The sequence below is a fragment of the Vulpes lagopus genome, chromosome 9 (assembly GCF_018345385.1).
Source record: "Vulpes lagopus strain Blue_001 chromosome 9, ASM1834538v1, whole genome shotgun sequence".
NCBI classification, from domain to species: domain Eukaryota; kingdom Metazoa; phylum Chordata; class Mammalia; order Carnivora; family Canidae; genus Vulpes; species Vulpes lagopus.
Window position 1 is genome coordinate 58,377,052 of NC_054832.1, and position 19,243 is coordinate 58,396,294.

The 19,243-nt window shown below is 34.3% G+C and overlaps 1 protein-coding gene across 21 annotated transcripts in view; it reads left to right on the forward strand.

Moving 5' to 3' along the window:
* STAU2 (staufen double-stranded RNA binding protein 2) overlaps positions 1-19,243 on the forward strand; it is a 297,168-nt gene that overhangs the window by 146,371 nt on the left and 131,554 nt on the right. For all 21 annotated transcript variants that reach the window (XM_041769208.1, XM_041769206.1, XM_041769188.1 and 18 more), the window contains one exon: positions 3,685-3,745. In XM_041769208.1, coding sequence (XP_041625142.1) covers positions 3,685-3,745 — 61 coding nt within the window. The remainder of the gene's footprint in view (positions 1-3,684; positions 3,746-19,243) is intronic.

Below are 19,243 nucleotides of genomic sequence, written 5' to 3' on the forward strand. Positions count from 1 at the left end.
TGAAGACTTAACTCTCATATACATACTCCACATGTACACTTCCCTACATCTTTCTAACTTATCCTCAAGCTCTTTTTTTTCCCTCAAGCTCTCTTATAAGCAAACCCATCATACAATTTTTTTAGTTCCTTTTTAAAATCTTTCTTGAAGCTTTTTATCTTCCTTTCCTAATTTGGGTTAATCGTTTGATGGGTCTGCTGCAGAGCTATTGTTTTGGTTCTTTTCTTAGCCATTATTTTGAAAATTTCTTTTGCCTCTCTCCTTGTTGAGTTGCCTATTTTCTGGAAGGTTTCCCTTATTCTTAATTTACTTCCTTGTTTAGATGGAACACATATTTTAGTAGCTTGCCTGTAGAACATACTTGGTGAGTAAATATTTTTTTGAGATATTATAGGTCTGAAATATCTTTATATTTCCCACACACTTAATTGATGGCCTTTCTAAGATCCAATTCTAAATTGGAAATAACTTTTTTACAGAATTTTGAAGGTACTCCTCCAATGTTTTCTATGTCCCTTTTGAAACTCCAAAGCTTACTGATTCTTCAGCCTATATATATATATATACTTTTATGTTTTTGCCCCTTTTGATGATGCTTTTCTGATTTTTTTTCCTTTTCTTAGGGGTTCTGAAATCTGTGAATGATTGACTTGATGTGTGTATTCTTTGGTAAATTATGTTGGGCATTTGGATTTTAATCCAGAAATTCATGTACTTTAAAAGTGAGAAGTTTCTTATATTATTCCTTTGAAAATTTCTTTCCATTTTTGCTATTGTTTCTTTCTAGGATACCTCCTAGTATTATAGATCATCTTATGAGCCAGCCTGCTTGCCTGCCTTCCTTTCTCTTTCCTTCTCTACTTACTGTTTTCTAGGAGATTTCTTTAACTGTGTCTTCCAGTCCTTTTTTGAAATTATTTACTTTGGTTATTATATTATTGACTTCCCAGAGCTCTTCCTCATTCTTAGAATATTCCTTTTTATAGCCCCTTTTTCTTGTTTAATGGGTATAATATTTCTTTTATGTCTCTGAGAACTTTAAAAAATCTTAACCTTTTTTGGAAGGTTTATTCTTTTCCCTTTGTTGTCTTTGCCATTCCTTGTGGGTCAGAAGGCTGGCTATTGTCTTCTGAGTCCAAAATGAGGAAGAGCATTAGATGTCTTATCTTCCAGGATAAGTTTGGACTCCCATCTCATTTACACTGTGGTCGAGCATCCCACCCACAGCTGTGCCTAGTGTTGTTCAAAGTCTCTCTGTTTTAGCCTTTCTGAAGAAGGTTGGAGAGTTTGGGGAAAAGGCATGCAGGCAATATGGTCAATATGGTATATAGAGTTGTCTTCAAAAGGATATTTGTATTATTATTTATTTGTCCTACCTTCAGCCTCAAAATGTACTTTTCCCTTTATCTTCATGTCTTCCTGTCCCTTAGTTCCTTTAGTGTGTGAGTCCTTCCGACAGTGCACTGTGTAATATATTCTCCTTCACACACTAACGTGCTCCTTTCTATAATTGTTGGAACACCTGCCATGCTGGACATAAAGGAAAGAAGACACTGTCCTTCTTGCAAAATATTGAAACTGGATTAGTGGAAAGCAATGCTTAGATTAATAATTACAACGTAGGCAAAAAGTTATAGTTGGTGCAAGAAACATTGGAAACATCTGAGAGTGGAATTCAGGAGAGAGAGAGTATCATTGGATTGAAAGGGGAGGTTGAACACTTTATGGAAGCAGTAAATTTTGAACTGGTACTTGAAGAATGGGCATTATGTTTCAGGCTGGGAAAGGAGGTCCAGGTGTGGAGTGTGGTGAGCAGAGGAGACACATGCATGCTGTAATCTTGGGGAGAATGGACTGATTGCTGCATACTGATTGTTTTGACACAAGTCAGTATTACCCAGCTCGTTTGTGCCTTTTATTCATTCTATTGGCACCAAAGGACTAGTGGTTATCATCAGAAATAAAGCTGACCTAGTAACATAATGAAAAAAAAAAACCCACTTCTTATGAAAGCTGTTTTTTTTGGGGTCACAGAGGTGACCTGAAAATTTCATAGCACTTTGAAAGACTTTCAGATAATATTTCTGTTTTCAGGTCCTTCCAGGATTCATCTTTAGAAGTACCAAGTGTGCTTCTAATTCCTGAGGCTTTTTGGGGTTCTGGGGACACAAATCAGTTTACTTTTCTGCAAGGTCTTTGTTGGCTTCTCACCCTTGAGACTAGTTTCAGCCTACTCACATCTGCTAGGTCAGTTCCAACTGTTTATCTGCTTTTCTGGTTCTAGCCTTTGATAGGCTTATTTCTTCTGCTGTTGAGTACCTTCATATTCTGTTTGAGGGTCTGTGGGCAGAAGAGAGGGAGAGAGAGTTTATGGATTACTGGATTATCAATTTAGAGATGTTTGGTGGGGTGGGGGAGAGGTTACTCTTTCTGTTTACTCTGTCATGTTTAAGCAGAAACCCTACAAAAAGTCTTATTAGAGTATTGAGGTGGAAATCAGAGAGGCTTGGGATTCAGTTGAAGGTGAAAAACTAGACATAGAGCATATAGTCTAATATTTAACCCTGGTTATAAGTAGAATGAAAGGAAGAATGAAATGCTAAATTTATTATCAACTTCAGCTAAACCCTCACTTGCCTGAGACTCTGCATTCTTCTAATCTGCCCACTCTTCATCTCCCTAATGTGATTTATTCCTTACTATACTTCCCTCAACCTTCTAACCTCCCTCAGTCAGCTTTCCTCTCATTCTGTGATCTCATCTTCACAGAGAATGTGTAAGTGGGGTCTTTCCAGGTCTTCCATTGATATCTGTCTGCATTGACGAGCATTTCCTCCTCCTCTATCCTTTCACGGTGGTACACTATTTGCTAGGACTGTATTTTGTATTTATATCTATAGAGTTAATTTATCCATTTGAACATTGACATCTGATAATGTAAATATAAAGTACTGATTATGATAGGAAATATGTCTTTTTTCCCCCTGATGTACCTTATATCAATAATACCAGCTCCATACAAAGAGAATATAACCAGTTAAGGTCATTTATTAATTTAACTAAAATTAGTTAAAGTACTAATACTTAGTACTTCAAAATATATTGGTTTCTCTGAATATTTTTATAACCAATAGAGGTCAAATCATCTGACAAAAGTCAGGATATTACAAGTTTTACTTAAATCTTGAGCTTAGTTTTCAATTTGTTGTGAGCAATATTTCATGACCCTTGACACAGAACTTTTACAGAACAGACCCAGTAATATTTCTATTATTAATTTGACCTCAGAAGTCATAAAGCCCTTTGAGTCACGTTAGTGTTTGTGGTGATTATTATTGTTTAGCGTTTGAGTAAGAATTGTTTACTTTTTAACCATCTAGATAGAGCCTATGTTGTATATAATGTACTGAATATGGGGCTTTATTGATTACTTAAATTGTAAATTTAGATAAACCGATGAAAGCAGAAGGAGACACAAGAATAGATTTGCATGTAGAAAAGGAAGAAATGATACTGTTCCTATTAGTTACTTTTGTATTTATGGTTCTGAGGTTAGAGAGGGAAAGAATAATCAGAATAATCATGTGAGTGACTTTTGCCTTTGCTTATTAATTGATTAGTTAACTTTCTTCTTTTTGAATTAATCTGTTTCTCTGGATTTAAACAATTGACTTAATCTTTCAGACAGGGGAAAACAAAGGATGGAGTGGTCCAAAGGCTGGGTTTCCTGAACCAACAAATAACAGTAAGTTTTTACTTTCCTGATAACTACACTTGGTGTTCGTCACTAGTTGAGTGATTAGACTGGCATTGGATATTTATTAGATCTATTTGGGCCTGAGATGTTGTGGGGCAGACAAGGAAGTCATGGTTTCCTGGAGCTGACAGAAAACACAAACACTCATATTCTTAGCATGGTTTAGTCATTGCAAACAGAGTACCATTTACTCTACATGGTGAGGATATAATTTTATTTTTTATTTATTTATTTATTTATTTTTTAGGATATAATTTTATAAAGCTGTTCTTATTGCAACATTGTTATATTACAAAAGAATCAAAATTAAAGCAATTATCTCTAAAACCATTGTACTCTAAAATCAACTGTTTCAAGATGAAATCAGAGAGGGAGACAAACCATAAAAGACTCTTAATCATAGGAAACAAACTAAGGGTTGCTGGAGTGGAGGGAGGTGGGGGCTGGTAACTAGGTGATGGACATTAAGGAGGGCACGTGATGTAATGAGCATTGGGTGTTATATAAGACTGATGAATGACTAAACTCTACCTCTGAAACTAATAATACACTATATGTTAATTAATTGGATTTAAATTAAAAAAATTAACTTTCAGTTCTTTTTAGATACACATTTTTATATAACTATAATATAGATGAAAGTTTATACTGTGTTGTTTTCATTTAACATAGTAATAAGCATTTTTCACATTGTGCTGAGTTCTTAGAATCAATTAATTGAAATTTGAGAAATGTAAGAATGACACTTTAAAATCCCTTCAGTTTATCTCTTTTCTCAAAGGTTGGTGATAAAGCTGTTATGCGTTGGAAGCACAGGCATCTTTTTTTAACTTCCTTCTACCTCTCTCAAAAAGCATCTGTTTTCCCTGACATGACCAATGTACTGTATATCAGTAAAACAAAATAGCCAGCCAGTGCAGACCCTATGAAACAAAGTCCTCAGTGAAGTCAAATTTATCTCATTTCTAACTCTATTTCTCTTCCTTATAACCTTTGGAAGCTGACTAAGCTTAAGTATGTAAATGGTCATAATGAAGAGTATTTTTCAATATTAACAGCTCATCTCTTGATGTTTAATGAAAGTAGCAACAAACTTCTATCAGAGCATACTTAGGAGAATTGAATTCTTGGATCATCAAAAGTAGCTTCTTGAATATTTCACTGAGGTAATAGTATTCATGAGTTACATTCTGGGATAATTTAATAGGACTCTGAGCCTTTGGTCTATATATATAAGAATGATGAATGTGATAGGTTTAGTACATGGCCCAAAGAAAAAAAATGGAATCAAGTCAGGATTCTCAGAGAGTTTATGTTTAATTCCTTTGATGTTTGAATATATAGGTTTATAATTACTTGGTAAGGAAATATAAGAAGCATTGAATTGATTTTAGTTTTTTGTAAAATACTAAGCATGGTACCTGTTTCCTAGTAAGTACATGATGAATGTTGATTTTCTTCTGTGCCTTCTCCCTCCCTTTTCAAATAAAAATTGTATAATTCTATGTAGGCTTATCAAAAATTCCATTTTTACATTTAAAAAAATTTTTTTTAAGATTTATTTTTTTTAGAGAAAGTATTGGGGGAGGGGCAGAGAGAGAGGGAGAGAGAATCTCAAGCAGACTCCCCGCTGAGCATGGAGCCTAACGCAGGGCTTGATCTCATGACCCTGAGATCAGACCTGAGCTAAAACCAAGAGTTGGATGCTCCACATAAGTATGCCACCCAGGTGCCTCCCATTCTTATATACTTTTAATCTGTCAGATGTTTTTAAATGTACCAGGTGGCCAATATACATATAGTTTATATTTGAATAGTTACTTTTGGCACTAGGTATTTTTTCAAAGAATATAAACATTGTGCTTTTGAACATGGAAGTCAGGTAGTTATTAACTTGATAGTCTTACCATGAAATCACATTATCGATTACCTACAAACTCTGTCTTTTAACAGTGGTAGTTTGCCTCTAAACTTTGATTTTTTTTTTTTTTAAGCTTGCTAAGTGATTTAGGAACTTACTTGCGAATAGGGGAAGAGATAGTATAGAGAGGCCAGTGAGTTTCAGTTATGAGAAATGTGTAAGAATGCATGAAAGAATTGCTTTAAACAGTGTTAAAAGTGATCAAGCTATTTGGGACCAGCTTAAAACAACCAAACTGTTAACACTTTAGAACTTCCTTCAGTCTCCAGTAGTTCAAATTGAGAATTTGAAAGAAGGATATGATCCCTTACCCCTTCCAAACTGAGAGGTGAGAAAGCCAATACCTGTGTTCTTCCCTGTGAACACTGAGTGGTCTCTGCCTCAGGTTACCACAGAGGACGATGGCAGCCCTACTCTGAACTGTAACTGTTTGACTCCCTGATGGCTAGTCCTCTCTAGTGGTGCCCCAGTGGCCTCCGGAGCCATCGCCCAGCCACTTAAATACAACATTGGCAAAAAGTTAGTTTCTTAGAAGTTGACCATTCAGGTGATGAATCCATTACCTGAAAATTAAATTTGTTTATTAGGGTAACATTTATGTTAAATTCTTTTCTACTTAATTCCTTAAGTTTGAAATCCTGTCCTAAAAGTTTTCTGGCCCGTGAAGAATGCCTAGGTTAAGAGTTTTGCAGACAGAATTTAGAGTAGATCTCTCTTGGGATGGCACATGTGAGGGACAAGAATTTAAGGTTGCCACTGCAGGCCACCTGGCTGGCATATGTTCTGACCTTGAGCAACTCATTTCATATCTTATGATTCAGTGTGCTCTGTTAAGAGTTATGCATACCAGTTTATAATGCTGAGTATCTTTAATTATCTAGCATTTGTAAAATGATTAACCATCCTTGAATATCGGAAAAGATAACATACTACTTTGTAAAAAACAATTTTTTTTTTCTTTTTAAAGATTTTATTTATTAGAGAGAGAGAACTCTTAACACACAGGTCGGGGGAGGGACAGAGGGAGAGGGAAAAGCAGACTCCCACAGAGCAGAAAACCTAACGTGGGCCTGGATCCCAGGATCCTGGGATCATGACCTGAGCCAAAGGCAGCCACTTAACCAACTGAGCCACCTAGGCTCCCCAAAAACAATGTTATCATAAAGTGACTCTCTACATTGTTTATTAAACTGTGTATCTTTACAAAGTGTAGTTAGCTAACCATTATTTGGATAAATATTATGAAATTAACTTGGAACCATAGTATACAAAAATTAAAAGGGAATGCAGAATTGGAAAGAAGAAAGAAAATTTTAACTTGGAATAGCTAGCACCTAACTCCAAGTAGACAAAAAAAGTTAATGTACATGTGCATTTAATTTTTCAAGTGGAAGATATTTTTTTAAAGATTACAGTCATAAGAAACTGCTAACAATTACAACTAAAAAATGGTTTAAATGGTTTTGCAAGTGATTGTGATTGCATAGCCTGGCTCCTGGCTTGATTGCCTGCAGATTTAAAATATGGACCTAATTTTTGCATGCTTCTCAGGCTTTCTTCATTGTACTGAATTGCAGCAAAAGGTAGACTGACTGTTCTAAGTGTGTTTTTATCCTTTGAATCACTGTCATAGTCATGTTCAAGTGCAAGAACACATCATTCTGTGATGTGAGGTTTGTGTTAAATTTAGCATGGGGCAATTTTATGCTTGGCATACACATAAAAAGCTAGATTTTTACAGATGAATGACTAACAAGTTTTTTGAAAGATCATGCATTTTAAAGATCTACTGACGGCTCATGGAAAACTTTGTAAAATATTTAGATACAGTGCAGTTGATAATATCTTTTATTTTGTATTCACATTCCATGTTTCTTATTAATACAGGGTTTTACTTAAAAACAGGTTCATTGTTTCTTAAAGGTGAACTGTAGCTTAATTCAAAATTGGACTAAGCTCAAAGGTATTCACTGGTATGTGCTGAATCCACCCACTAAAAGAATATTTGGAGGCATTTTTCACATAAATATTTTTCCGTTAACCTTTTAAAAAGTTTTATTTAGCCCCTGTGAAATATGCTGGCTTCTTCTAGGTTCATTAGAGATGACCCAGGACAAATACTTTTGGGATAGAATAGAATTCATATTGACCTTTTCAGTATCATAGTTGACTTGCCAAATTTTTTGTCACTTTTGTGTCATATCCATATATTGTTAAACTCTATACATCTTGAAACCAGGAGGCCAAACCATCCCAGTGACATGACTTAAGGTAGATTGTAGTCTTGTTTTCCACATGCTGTATATTGTATTTAGAACCCCTGCTTTTTTGGTATGAATGCAGGTGAGGGTTGTACTTTTAATTTTAAGATAGCAGATTAATAGATTTTTCAAGTGTTTTGGGAGAGTTCCCTGAACAATTTACTTTTGTGCCTCCCATAACAAAACCACTTTGTAATGAGACAATTAAATTAGTTGGAGCCAGCTGTATTTAAATATTAAACTAAGTGATCAAGTTAATTATTTAGACATAAATACTATATTGGAAATCTAAGAGTGTAGCTGACTTGTAGCTGTCTACTTCTAAAAGATTATTAGGTTTTTGTGCCCTGGCTGATTGAACAAAGTCAAATCCCATAAATAGAGGACTATTTAATGGAGCAGTTGGGGGCACCAAGACCTACACATCCTCATTGCCAGTACTCCTGTACTTGCTGAGACTGCAGGTGAAAATGCTATTCCTCCCCTGAGCAAGTAAAGGAAGATCCAAATGTTCCAGAAAGATATTCTGTCCCCTTTCATTGGTGGCTGCACTGAACTTGCCTGAGTGGTGAGAAGCCTTTTTATTACTTGAACTGGGATTCTCTGGTCTTGTCAATTGAATCTAGGGAGATGGGATGAAAGGAGCATTAAGCTTGCTTCTGTTGTAGTCATATAAGTTGAGTTTGTAGTTTAAGGCCCATTCATTTATGGAAAACTGAAACTAGAATATGAGTCTTTAATCAGATTAACATAGATAATATGTTTTTCTGAAATATTCTCAGTAAAGGTTAAATTTTCATGAATTTAAAAACTTGTTTGACTCAGATTTTTAGAGCAAAAAAAATTCAGATACATGGTGTTTTAAAAGGAAAGCCATCTGAGCAATTTAAAGATACATTTATTGATTGGGGTATGAGACTCTTTTTTAAATATAAGAGCAAAGGATAAAAGCTTGAAGATAAAAAACAGATGGATGTAAGCACATAAAAACCAAAAACGAATTCATGAAACAACATAAGAAAATAAAAAGGCAAATCATAAACAGCATAAACTTCAGCTTATATAGCAATAGTATTTATAAATACAAAGGACGCGTATAGGTTAATAATTATAAATTAAAAGGTAAACATCCCAATAGAAAAATGGCTAGAGGACTTGAGACATTTAAAAAGAACAGACATTAAATCATGAAAAATTGCTCAGTAATCAAGAAAGTGCAGATTAAAATAACTGTTCCATAATTTCTGATCCATAAAAATTGGCAAGGGTTTAAGAATGATAAATCCAAATGTTAGGGCAGCAGGCATTCAGATCCTGCTGGTAGGATTGTGAATTATCATGGATTTTCTGAAGTGATAAAAATACAAAGCTCTTATTTAGAAAGGCACATTTCTTTCTAAAGCTTAACTAAAAGATATGAAAAAATAGAGAAACTTTTTCCATAATAAACATACAATGGTTTTACAATCAGAAAAAAAAAAAAGGGTATGTTTAAAACACTCACAGGGCACCTGGGTACCTCAGTTGGTTAAGCATTTCACCTTAGCTGAGGTCATGATCTCAGGTCCTAGGATCTAGCCCTATGCCAGGCTCTGTGCTCAGCAGGGAGTCTGCTTGAGGCTTCTTTCTCTCCCTCCTCCCCCCCCCCCCCCCCCGCCTCTCTTCTCTCGTTCTCTCAAATAAATGAATGAATATTAAACAAAACAAAACAGTCACAAACTTTGGCCTGAGTTATATCGTCTGGCTGAATTTAAACACATGGCATATACTAAAAAGCTGGGCAGCAGTTATCTATATATTGAAGTCTACTTGGGGAAACTTTTATTATGACTTTATTTTTTATTTTAATATTTATTTATTTATTTATTTATTATTAGTGAGAGAGAGCAAGCAGTGGGAAGGGGAAGAGGGAGAGAGGGAATCTTAAGCCAACTCTGTGTAAGGCTTGTGGAGTGTGGAGCTCAATGTGAGGCTCAATCCCAGGACTCTGAGGTCATGACCTGAGCCAAAATTGAGTCAGATGCTTGACCAACTCAGGCAGGTGCCCCTCTGACTTTTTTTTTTTTTTTTTTAAAGAAGAGAAAATAGTCTGAGCGAAATTTTAATTTTAGAAATGTGTTCTGGAAATCTGAAATACATGCTCTTTTCAGAGCTCTATAGGGATCAGAAGGTGTCTAAAACTATCATTTTCAGAACTGGAAGAAAGCATATAATGCCACACAGGTGAAAGTCTCCCAGAGATTGAAATTTGAAGTATTAATAACTGCTTAATTGATTTTCTCTGTTATAAAAAAAAACTCTACAATAAGCAGGAGAAAATCAGGTTAATGCTCATAATTATTCATCAGCTTGTCTAGAAAAATGGAGTTTTATAGATCCAGTGCAGTATATTACAGTTTGCCAAGAAATGTTAAACTTGTGTTAACACCTTTGATGAAAAAAAAAAAAACAACCAACTTGATACAAAGTATTTCACACATTTAAGTGATAAAGATAATAATACAATAAACGTTCATGAAACTACCAGTCAATTTAATAATCAGAACATTACTGATATCCTTACCTATGCATTTTCCTCTTTCATATCCCTTAGCCTCCCATGCCTCTCCACTGCAAAGGCAACCACTCTATCTGGATTTTTTTTTTTTAAGATTTTATTTATTTATTCATGAGAAACAGAGAGACAGAGAGGTAGAGACACAGGCAGAGGGAGAAGCAGGCTCCATGCAGGGAGCCCAACGTGGGATTTGACCCCAGGTCTCCAGGATCATGCCCTGGACCGTAGCGGTCCTAAACCACTGAGGCGCCCAGGCTGCCCCTCTCTCTGGATTTTATATGTAGTTCCCTCATCCTTTATTCCATAGTTTCAGCAAATAAGTATGAGTCCTTAACAATATTTGTTTAGTTTTGTTTTTTTTAAAACTTTGGAAAGATGACGTCCTAAGATTTAGAAAGAAAATTAATGTGTATCTTCTAAAACTTTTTCCTCCCACTTACTGTAATTTAAGATTAATTTGTTACATATAGTGTTTTATCCATTATGTGTGTATTGATCCATATTTGAGTTATTTTCAGGATTTTGTTACTATACACAGTATCACTATGAACATTTTTGAACCTGACTCCTGGTACACATGTCTAAGATTTTTGGGGACCACACTTGGGAGTGGAATTTGTGTATTATAGGGTGCTCAGGGAGGACTGAGGGCCCCTCTAGTTCTCCACACTGCTAGAAGTTGACATTTAAAAAATCTTTTTTACCTTTGATTTCATTTTTGATGATGAATTTAGTTTTAGTTCCAATTCGACTATATCATTAATCTTATTTTTTCTTTTTTCTTTTTAGTTTTTTCAATGGGTAAAAATAAATAATGCAAAAAAAGTGAAAAATCTCCCCCTACTTTTGTTCTCATTAGCACAATTTTTACTGTTTCCCAAGCAAGTTAACTTATGTTTGGTTAGTTACTTTTGTACTGTTCCAGTATATTTTTATGCATATAAAAGCAAATTCAAGTATATATTTTTTTTATCCTCTGGCATCCCAGACATACTGTTGTACAATTTTCTCTTTTCACTTAACAGTATGTCCTGAAGAGCGTCTCATATTGATTTGCATAGGTCTTTATTGTTACTTAATTAGTGTCTAACTGATAGACGTTTAGGTTGTTTACATTCTTTTTCTATTGTAAATTATCCCGTTGTGAGAACCCTCATTCATATATCATTTTACATGTGTGTTAGTATATTTGTTGGTAAATTCCTACAAGTAGAATTACTGAGTCAAGGAATATGAACACATATAATTTTGATAGATGTAGCCAGATTATACTCAGTAGAGATTTAACAATTTACATTCCAACCGCTGGTATATGAGATTTCCTGTTTCCCCTCAGCTTTAGAAACACAATGTGCTGTCAAACTTCTGGATCTGTGCCAATCTGATGGTTGAAATATGGTATTGAGTGTAGTTTTATTTTGCATTTCTCCTATTGTGAATGAGATTAATGAGATTATATTTTTGTGTACTTATAAGCCATTTCTATATTTATGTCAGTGATGTAGTCATAACTAGTACTCATTTTAAAGTTAGACTGTTAGTCTTTTATTCTTTCTTATTTGATGAGTGTATGTGTATGTGCCTTTATTAATATGACTTGCCAATATTTTTCAAGTTCTCTTTGTTTATGGTGAAATCTTTTAAAGTTTGGTTTTCTTTTTTAGTATATTTGAATGGTCTTTCTTTTAGAGCCTTGTATAGCATTTGTAATCTTAGCTTAGTTAATAATGCCTTCCCCACTGTAAGATTATAAAGAATACTATTACATTATCTTCTGGAACTTTTATAGTTTCTTTTTGTTGTTGTTGTTTTTAAATATGCAATTCATCTGGAATTTTGTTTTTATCATCCAGAATTCATCTGGATTTTTTGTTTTTAAATATGCAAGTCATACTGCAAGTATGAATTCAACTTAATCCCCACTACATTGAAACTTTACAATTATCATATACTAAGATTCTGTATTTGGTTTTCTTCTGGACTTTCTACTCTCTTCTGTTCATCTGACTCTTCACTAGTTTTAATCATTGAGTCTTTATTGTGTTATAACATGAATCAATTGAAAACTCAGTTTACTTAAAACAAGTATGAATTGAGAAGTGCTCAGTCCATGACCTTTCTGTACATACTACACGGAGTACATGTAATTAAAAAGATAAAAATCCCTTGACATGAGAAATGAGAGGACTGAGAGTACCTAAAACATTGACTAAAAACACTAAAAAGGAAGCAATAGGCAACTGTATGCTTGAGGGCTGTTAAGTTTAAGATTTAGTAAGGCAGTGGTGACAATCTCCCTAAGACTTCTGCATATGATGGTTGTAGCATTTATTCTTTCATTTATTCAGAAAGTGTTTATGGACGGCACTGTACTATTTTTGGTATTATTGGTGATTGCAAAAAAATTTTTTTAAGTTGAAACTGCTTCTTGGAAAGCTAATCAATCTAAAAGATAAACATGGTTAACCACCCCTCCCCAAGGGAAAAGGAGGGAAAATTTAAAAAATAAGTGTAATCTTCTTGGGGGGTGGGGGGGGGACACCAGTTGTTTTGATTTAAGAAGTAAATCATGAGAGCGCAGTATTTGACATTGTAGTTTCATTTGAACAAATGAAAAAAGTAGTGTTTTTACTTTTTTCCCTCTGTATTGATTATCTTAGATATCATTTAGACCTGTGCTATTCAGCTTGGTGTTACTGTACTCAATATAATAATAGGTGTCATTAATGGTATTTTAGCAACCTAATATAAATATTGCATTCATTCTTAGTAGATTTATTGCTTTGAATCAGAAATATATCTCTGAATTCCTGTGTCAAGTTGTTCTGAATCTCAGATTGGCAGTCTTTGTTGGGAGAAACAAGAAGATGATTTATTATTCCTAAATAAATGCAGTCTGTCTGAAAGGCAGATCCTTGAGATATGGTATGCATAGAAGAAAAACAATACGAGCAGTCTGAAGTGTGAAACGTTTGGAGAATGTCCAACCTCTCATTTTACAAACAGGATAATTGAGGCTTGGGTAATTTTTTTTAATTTGCTTGAGGGACAGTAAGTTAGTTAGAGGTAGTAAAGACTTGAACCTATATCTTCTAAGGTCCACCTTTGCCACTACATAACATATTCGTTTTCATATATGTCATTTGCTGATAATTAAGAAAAACTGAATAATGCTTTTTCTAAGAAATTCCACTAAAATTAAGTATGCATTTTCTTTAAAGAATGTTTTGTATATCATGTATCAGAATCTTTTTTAGAAAACATTTAGGATGTTTCATAACATGGAAAATGTCCAAACTATTGTTTCAGATACCAGTTTGATATTTGGGTGGATCATGTAAAAACACTAAAATGGCTGAGAAAGCATGTGAAATGTTTATTTTAACAATGGAACAGCCATCTGCATTACATGATTTTTCTTAAGACTTAAAAACCTTTAGTAATAGTCCATTTTTAAAAACACTCAACAGGCTTTTTGGGTGATGTTATTCAAGTGTATTGTTTTATTCCAAGCTTTCTGGTTTGTGTTAAGATGATTCATAGGCTTTTAGAGCTGAAAGAGATTTTCAAGTTCCTCTAGTCTAATTCATTTTACAGGTCAAGAAAGCAAGGTAAAGAGCCTATCTGCTGCTGCAGTTCAAACTCAGTTAGCGAGGCTTCAGTCTAGTACCTTTACCACTGTATTACCACTTTGTGCTAATACAAAATGTCAGACTTTTTTTTTAATTTGCTATTTTCTAAGAAAGATTTTTTAAAAGCTTGAGATTTACAACAAAATTGAGAGGAAGGTACAGAGATTTCCTATATATCCTCCATTCCCACACATGCACAACCTTCCCTGTTGTCACTGTCACTCACCAGAATGGTTCATTTGTCACAAAGGATGAACCTGTATTGACACATCACAATCACTCAAAGTCCATAGTTCATTCTTGGTGTTGTATGTTTTATATGTTTGGACAGATGTCTAATAGTATATATCCATCATTATGATATCATACAGAATTTTCTACTGCTCTAAAAATCCTCTGTGCTCTGCCTTTTCATCTCTTTCTCTCTCCCCCAACCCAGACAACCAGTGATCTTTTTATTGTCTGTACTTTTTCCTTTTCCAGAGTATCCTGCATTTAGAGTCATAGATCCATATTCTTTTAAGATAGATTTCTTTTTTTTTTTTTTTTTTTATTTATTTATTATTTTTTTTTAAGATAGATTTCTAAAAAAAAAAAAATAAGTAAGATAGGCTTCTTTCACATAGTAATGAGCACTTTAAAAAACTTCCATGTCTTTCATGGTTTGATAGCTCATTTCTTTTTAATACTGAATACTATTCCTTTGCGGGTTGTATCACAGTTTATCCATTCACCTACAGAGGGACATCTTGGTTGCTTCCACATTTCTGTGAACATCTGTGTGCAAGTTTTTGTGTGGTCATATTTTTTTTAACTCCTTTGAATAAATACCATGAAGCACAGTTGTTGGGTTGTGTAGTAAGAGTACTATCTTCCAGAATGGCTATACCATTTTGCATCCCACCAGCAATGAATGGGAGTTCCTGTAACTCTGTCCACATTAGCATTTGGCTGTGCTGTCAGTATTCCGGATTTTGGCCATTCTAATAGTAGTAGTCTCAGTTTTTATATTTATTTGCATTTCCTAGGATGTGGAACATTTTTTTATATGGTATTTACCATATGTATATCTTCTTTTTTTTTTCTCCCATCTGTGTATCTTTTTTGGTGAGGTGTCTATTAAGATCTTTGGCTCATTTTTAATTGAGTTGTTTGTTATTTTTCGTTGTTGAGTTTTTAGAGTTCTTTGTGTATTGTGTATTTTGGATTACAGTCCTTCATCAATATATATTTTGCAAATACTTTGTCCATCTGTGACCTGCCTTGTAATTCTCTTACTATTGTTTTTTTTTTTTTTTCAGAGCAGAGGTTTTTAATTTTAATGAAGTCTACCTTATCCATTGTTTTTTTTTTACGGATCTTGTCTTACTTAATGTTATAACTACAAAGGCATTACTATGCCTAAGATCATCTCAATTCTCTCCTATATTCTAGAAGTTTTATAATTTTGCATTTTACATTTGGGGCTACTGGTTTTGTGAAAGGTGTAAGGTCTGTATATAGATTAATTTTTGTGTGCATGGATGTCCAGTTGTTGTGACACCATTTTTGAAGACACTATCTTTGCTCCATTGTATTGCCTTTCTTCCTTTGTCAAAAATGAATTCACTAGACTTATGAGCTCTCTTTTGTTTCTTTGATTTGTTTTTCTGTTCTTTCACCAGTATTGTATTATTTTGATCACTGTCACTCCATTGTCTTGAAATTGAGCAGTGTCAGTCCTCCAACTTTGTTCTTCACCTTCAATATTGTTGGCTATTCTGGGGGCTTTTGCCTCTCCATACAAACTTTAGAATCAGTTTGTCAGTATTCATAAATATGTTGTTGGGATTTTGATTGTGATAGCATTGATTCTATAGGGCAAGTCAGGAAGAATTGATACACTGACAGTGTTGAGTCTTCTTATCCATGAACATGGAATATCTCTCCATTTATTTAGTTCTTTGATTTTGTTCATCAGAGTTTTATACTTTTCTTCATATAGATGTTGTACATATCTTGTTAGGCTTATACCTAAGAATTTCATTTTTTGGGTGCTAATGCAAATGGTATTTTTTTTTATATATATATATTTTTTTATTTTTATTTATTTATGATAGTCACACAGAGAGAGAGAGAGAGAGGCAGAGACACAGGCAGAGGGAGAGGCAGGCTCCGTGCACCGGGAGCCCGACGTGGGATTCGATCCCGGGTCTCCGGGATCGCGCCCTGGGCCAAAGGCAGGCGCTAAACCGCTGTGCCACCCAGGGATCCCTGGTATTGTGTTTTTAATATCAAATTCCACTTGGTCATTACTGGTATATGGGACATTTACTATTTTTTAAATCTTATTTTATTTAAATAGTTAACATATAGTGTATCATTAATTTCAGATGTAGAATTCAGTTATTCATCAGTTGTATATAACACCCAGTGCTCATTACATCATGTGCCCTCCTTAATGCCCATCACCCAGTTACCCACACACATCCCATTTACTATTTTTAAATTAAATGTTATTTGCTTTTTTTATAGTGACTAAAAGCATGTTATCCATGCGATCTGTCCTTTCAAAAATTTTTTAAATGCACAGAATAGTATTATTAACTGTAGGCATAATGTTGTACAGCAAATCTCTAGAACTTTTTCATTGTGCATGACTGAAACTTTGTACTTCTTGAACAGCAACTCCCCATTTTCCCTTTTTCCCAGTCTTTGGCAGTTACCATTCTGCTTTCTGTTTTCTGTGAGTTTGATTACTTTTAGATACTTCATATATGTGGAATCATGTAGTATTTGTCTTTCTGTGTCTTGGTTATATCACTTAGCATGTTCTCAAGTTTCATGCATGTTATTACATATGACAATATTTCCTTTTTTATGACTGATAATGTTATACTATATGTATATACTACTCTTCTTTATCCATTCATCCACTGATGAACATTAGATTATTTCTGCTTCTTTGCTCTTGTGGATAAAGGTGCAGTGAACATGAGAGTGCAAATATCGCTTTGAGATTTTGTTTTCAGTTCTTTTGGATAAATACCCACAAGTGGGTTGCTGTTTCATGTAGTAGTTCTTTTTATAATTTTTTGAGGTATCTCCATAATGGCTGCACTATTTTACAACCCACTAACAGTGTACAAGGGTTCAGATTTCTCCACATCCTCATCAATACTTAATTATTATTTTTTTTAAAGTAATGGCCTTGGGATCCCTGGGTGGCGCAGCGGTTTGGCGCCTGCCTTTGGCCCAGGGCGCGATCCTGGAGACCTGGGATTGAATCCCACGTCGGGTTCCCGGTGCATGGAGCCTGCTTCTCCCTCTGCCTGTGTTTCTGCTTCTCTCTCTCTCTCTGTGTGACTATCATAAATAAATAAAAAAAATTTAAAAAAAATTAAAAAAAAATAAAGTAATGGCCTTCCTACCAGTGGTGAGGTGACACTTCATTAAAGTTATAATTTGCATTTCTTTGTCAGGCATCTTTTCATATCTCTGTTGACCATTTATATGTCTTCTTTAGAGAAATGTCTATTCAAATCCTTTCTTTGCACATTTTTAAACCAAATTTTTAGTCTTTTTGCTGTTGAGTTGTAGGAGTTATTTATATATTTTGAGTATTATCCTGTTTAAGATATATGGTTTGTAGATATTTTCTCCCATTGCATAAGTAGCCTTTTCACTCCATTGATGGTTTCCTTTTCTATACAGAAGATTTTTAGATTGTTATAATCTCACTCGGTCTATTTTTGCATTTTTTGCCTGTGCTTTTGGTATCATATCTCAGAAATCATTGCCTAGACCAAGTTGATGAAACTTTACCCTACATTTTCTTTCAGGAGTTTTATCTTTAATCCATTTTGAGTTTATTTTTTTTGTGTTTGGTATAATGGTCAAATTTCATTTCTTTGCTTGTGGATATCCAATTTGCGCAACATCATTTGTTGAGAGGTTGTTGTTTCCCCATTGTGTAGTCTTGACACCATTGTCAAAGATCACTTTACCATATGTGCGTGGATTTATTTCTGGGCTTTCTATTCTGTTTTGTTGGTCTATATGTCTTATGCCAGTACCCCAGTGTTTTGCCAGTACCCCAGTGTTTTGATTACATTAGTTTTGTAATGTTTCAAAATCAGTAAACGTGGTGCCTTTAACTTAATTCTTCTTCCTTAAGATTGATTTGTCTATTCTTAGGTCTTTTGTAGTTCCATAGGAATTTCAGGATTTTTTTTTTCTGTAAAAAATGCCAGTGGTATTTACATAAGGATTGTATCAAACCTGTAGGTTGTTTTAGCAGTATGGACATTTTAATAATAATGTTTCATAATCCACAAGCATGGGTTCTCTTTTCATTTAATTGTGTCTTAATTCTTTTTAGCAGTGTTTTATAATTAACAGTGTACAAATTTTCACCTACTTGGTTAAGAGAATTTCCAAATATTTTATTCTTTTTGATGCTTTACTTAAAAGCAAATCAAAACAATCAAAAAGGATTGTTTTCTTAATATCCTTTTCAAATAGCTTATTGTTAGTGTATAGAAATCCAGCTGATTTTTGTGTGTTGACCATGTCCTGCTACTTTGCTGTGCTTATGTATAAGTTCTAATAGTCTGTGGAATCTTCCATGTTTTCTGTATGTAAGATCATATAATCTGTGGACAGACATAATTTTCATTTACAATATGAGTGCTTTCTATTTCTTTTTCTTGCCCAATTGCTCTGGTTAGAATTTCTAACACTTGTTGAACGGAGGTGTCAAAAATGGGAATCCTTGTTTTGTTCCTATTCTTAGATGAAAAGCTGGACTGTTTTTGTGAATTCTTTTTCTCTTGCAGTATGAAGCCTCTGATGTCACCTCTCAGAGGGAGCAGTCTTCAGCATGTACATAGTCAAATGGGATGACAGTGGATTTAGTAGGATTCTATTTTGCTCTCTGTCTGATCTCTGTTGAGTTTTCTTTCTGCATCTGTTGATTTAACACTCAGCTGCTGGATTCCACTAGTTGCTGGCATATAGTCCTATTGTTTTCTTGGGACATAAATTGCTGCCAGTCTGATCCAAGTAAATTTGGATCCCTTTTCAGAAGTTTCAGAAGCCAGTATTTCAGGTTTTGACCCCAAGAGCACTTTTCTT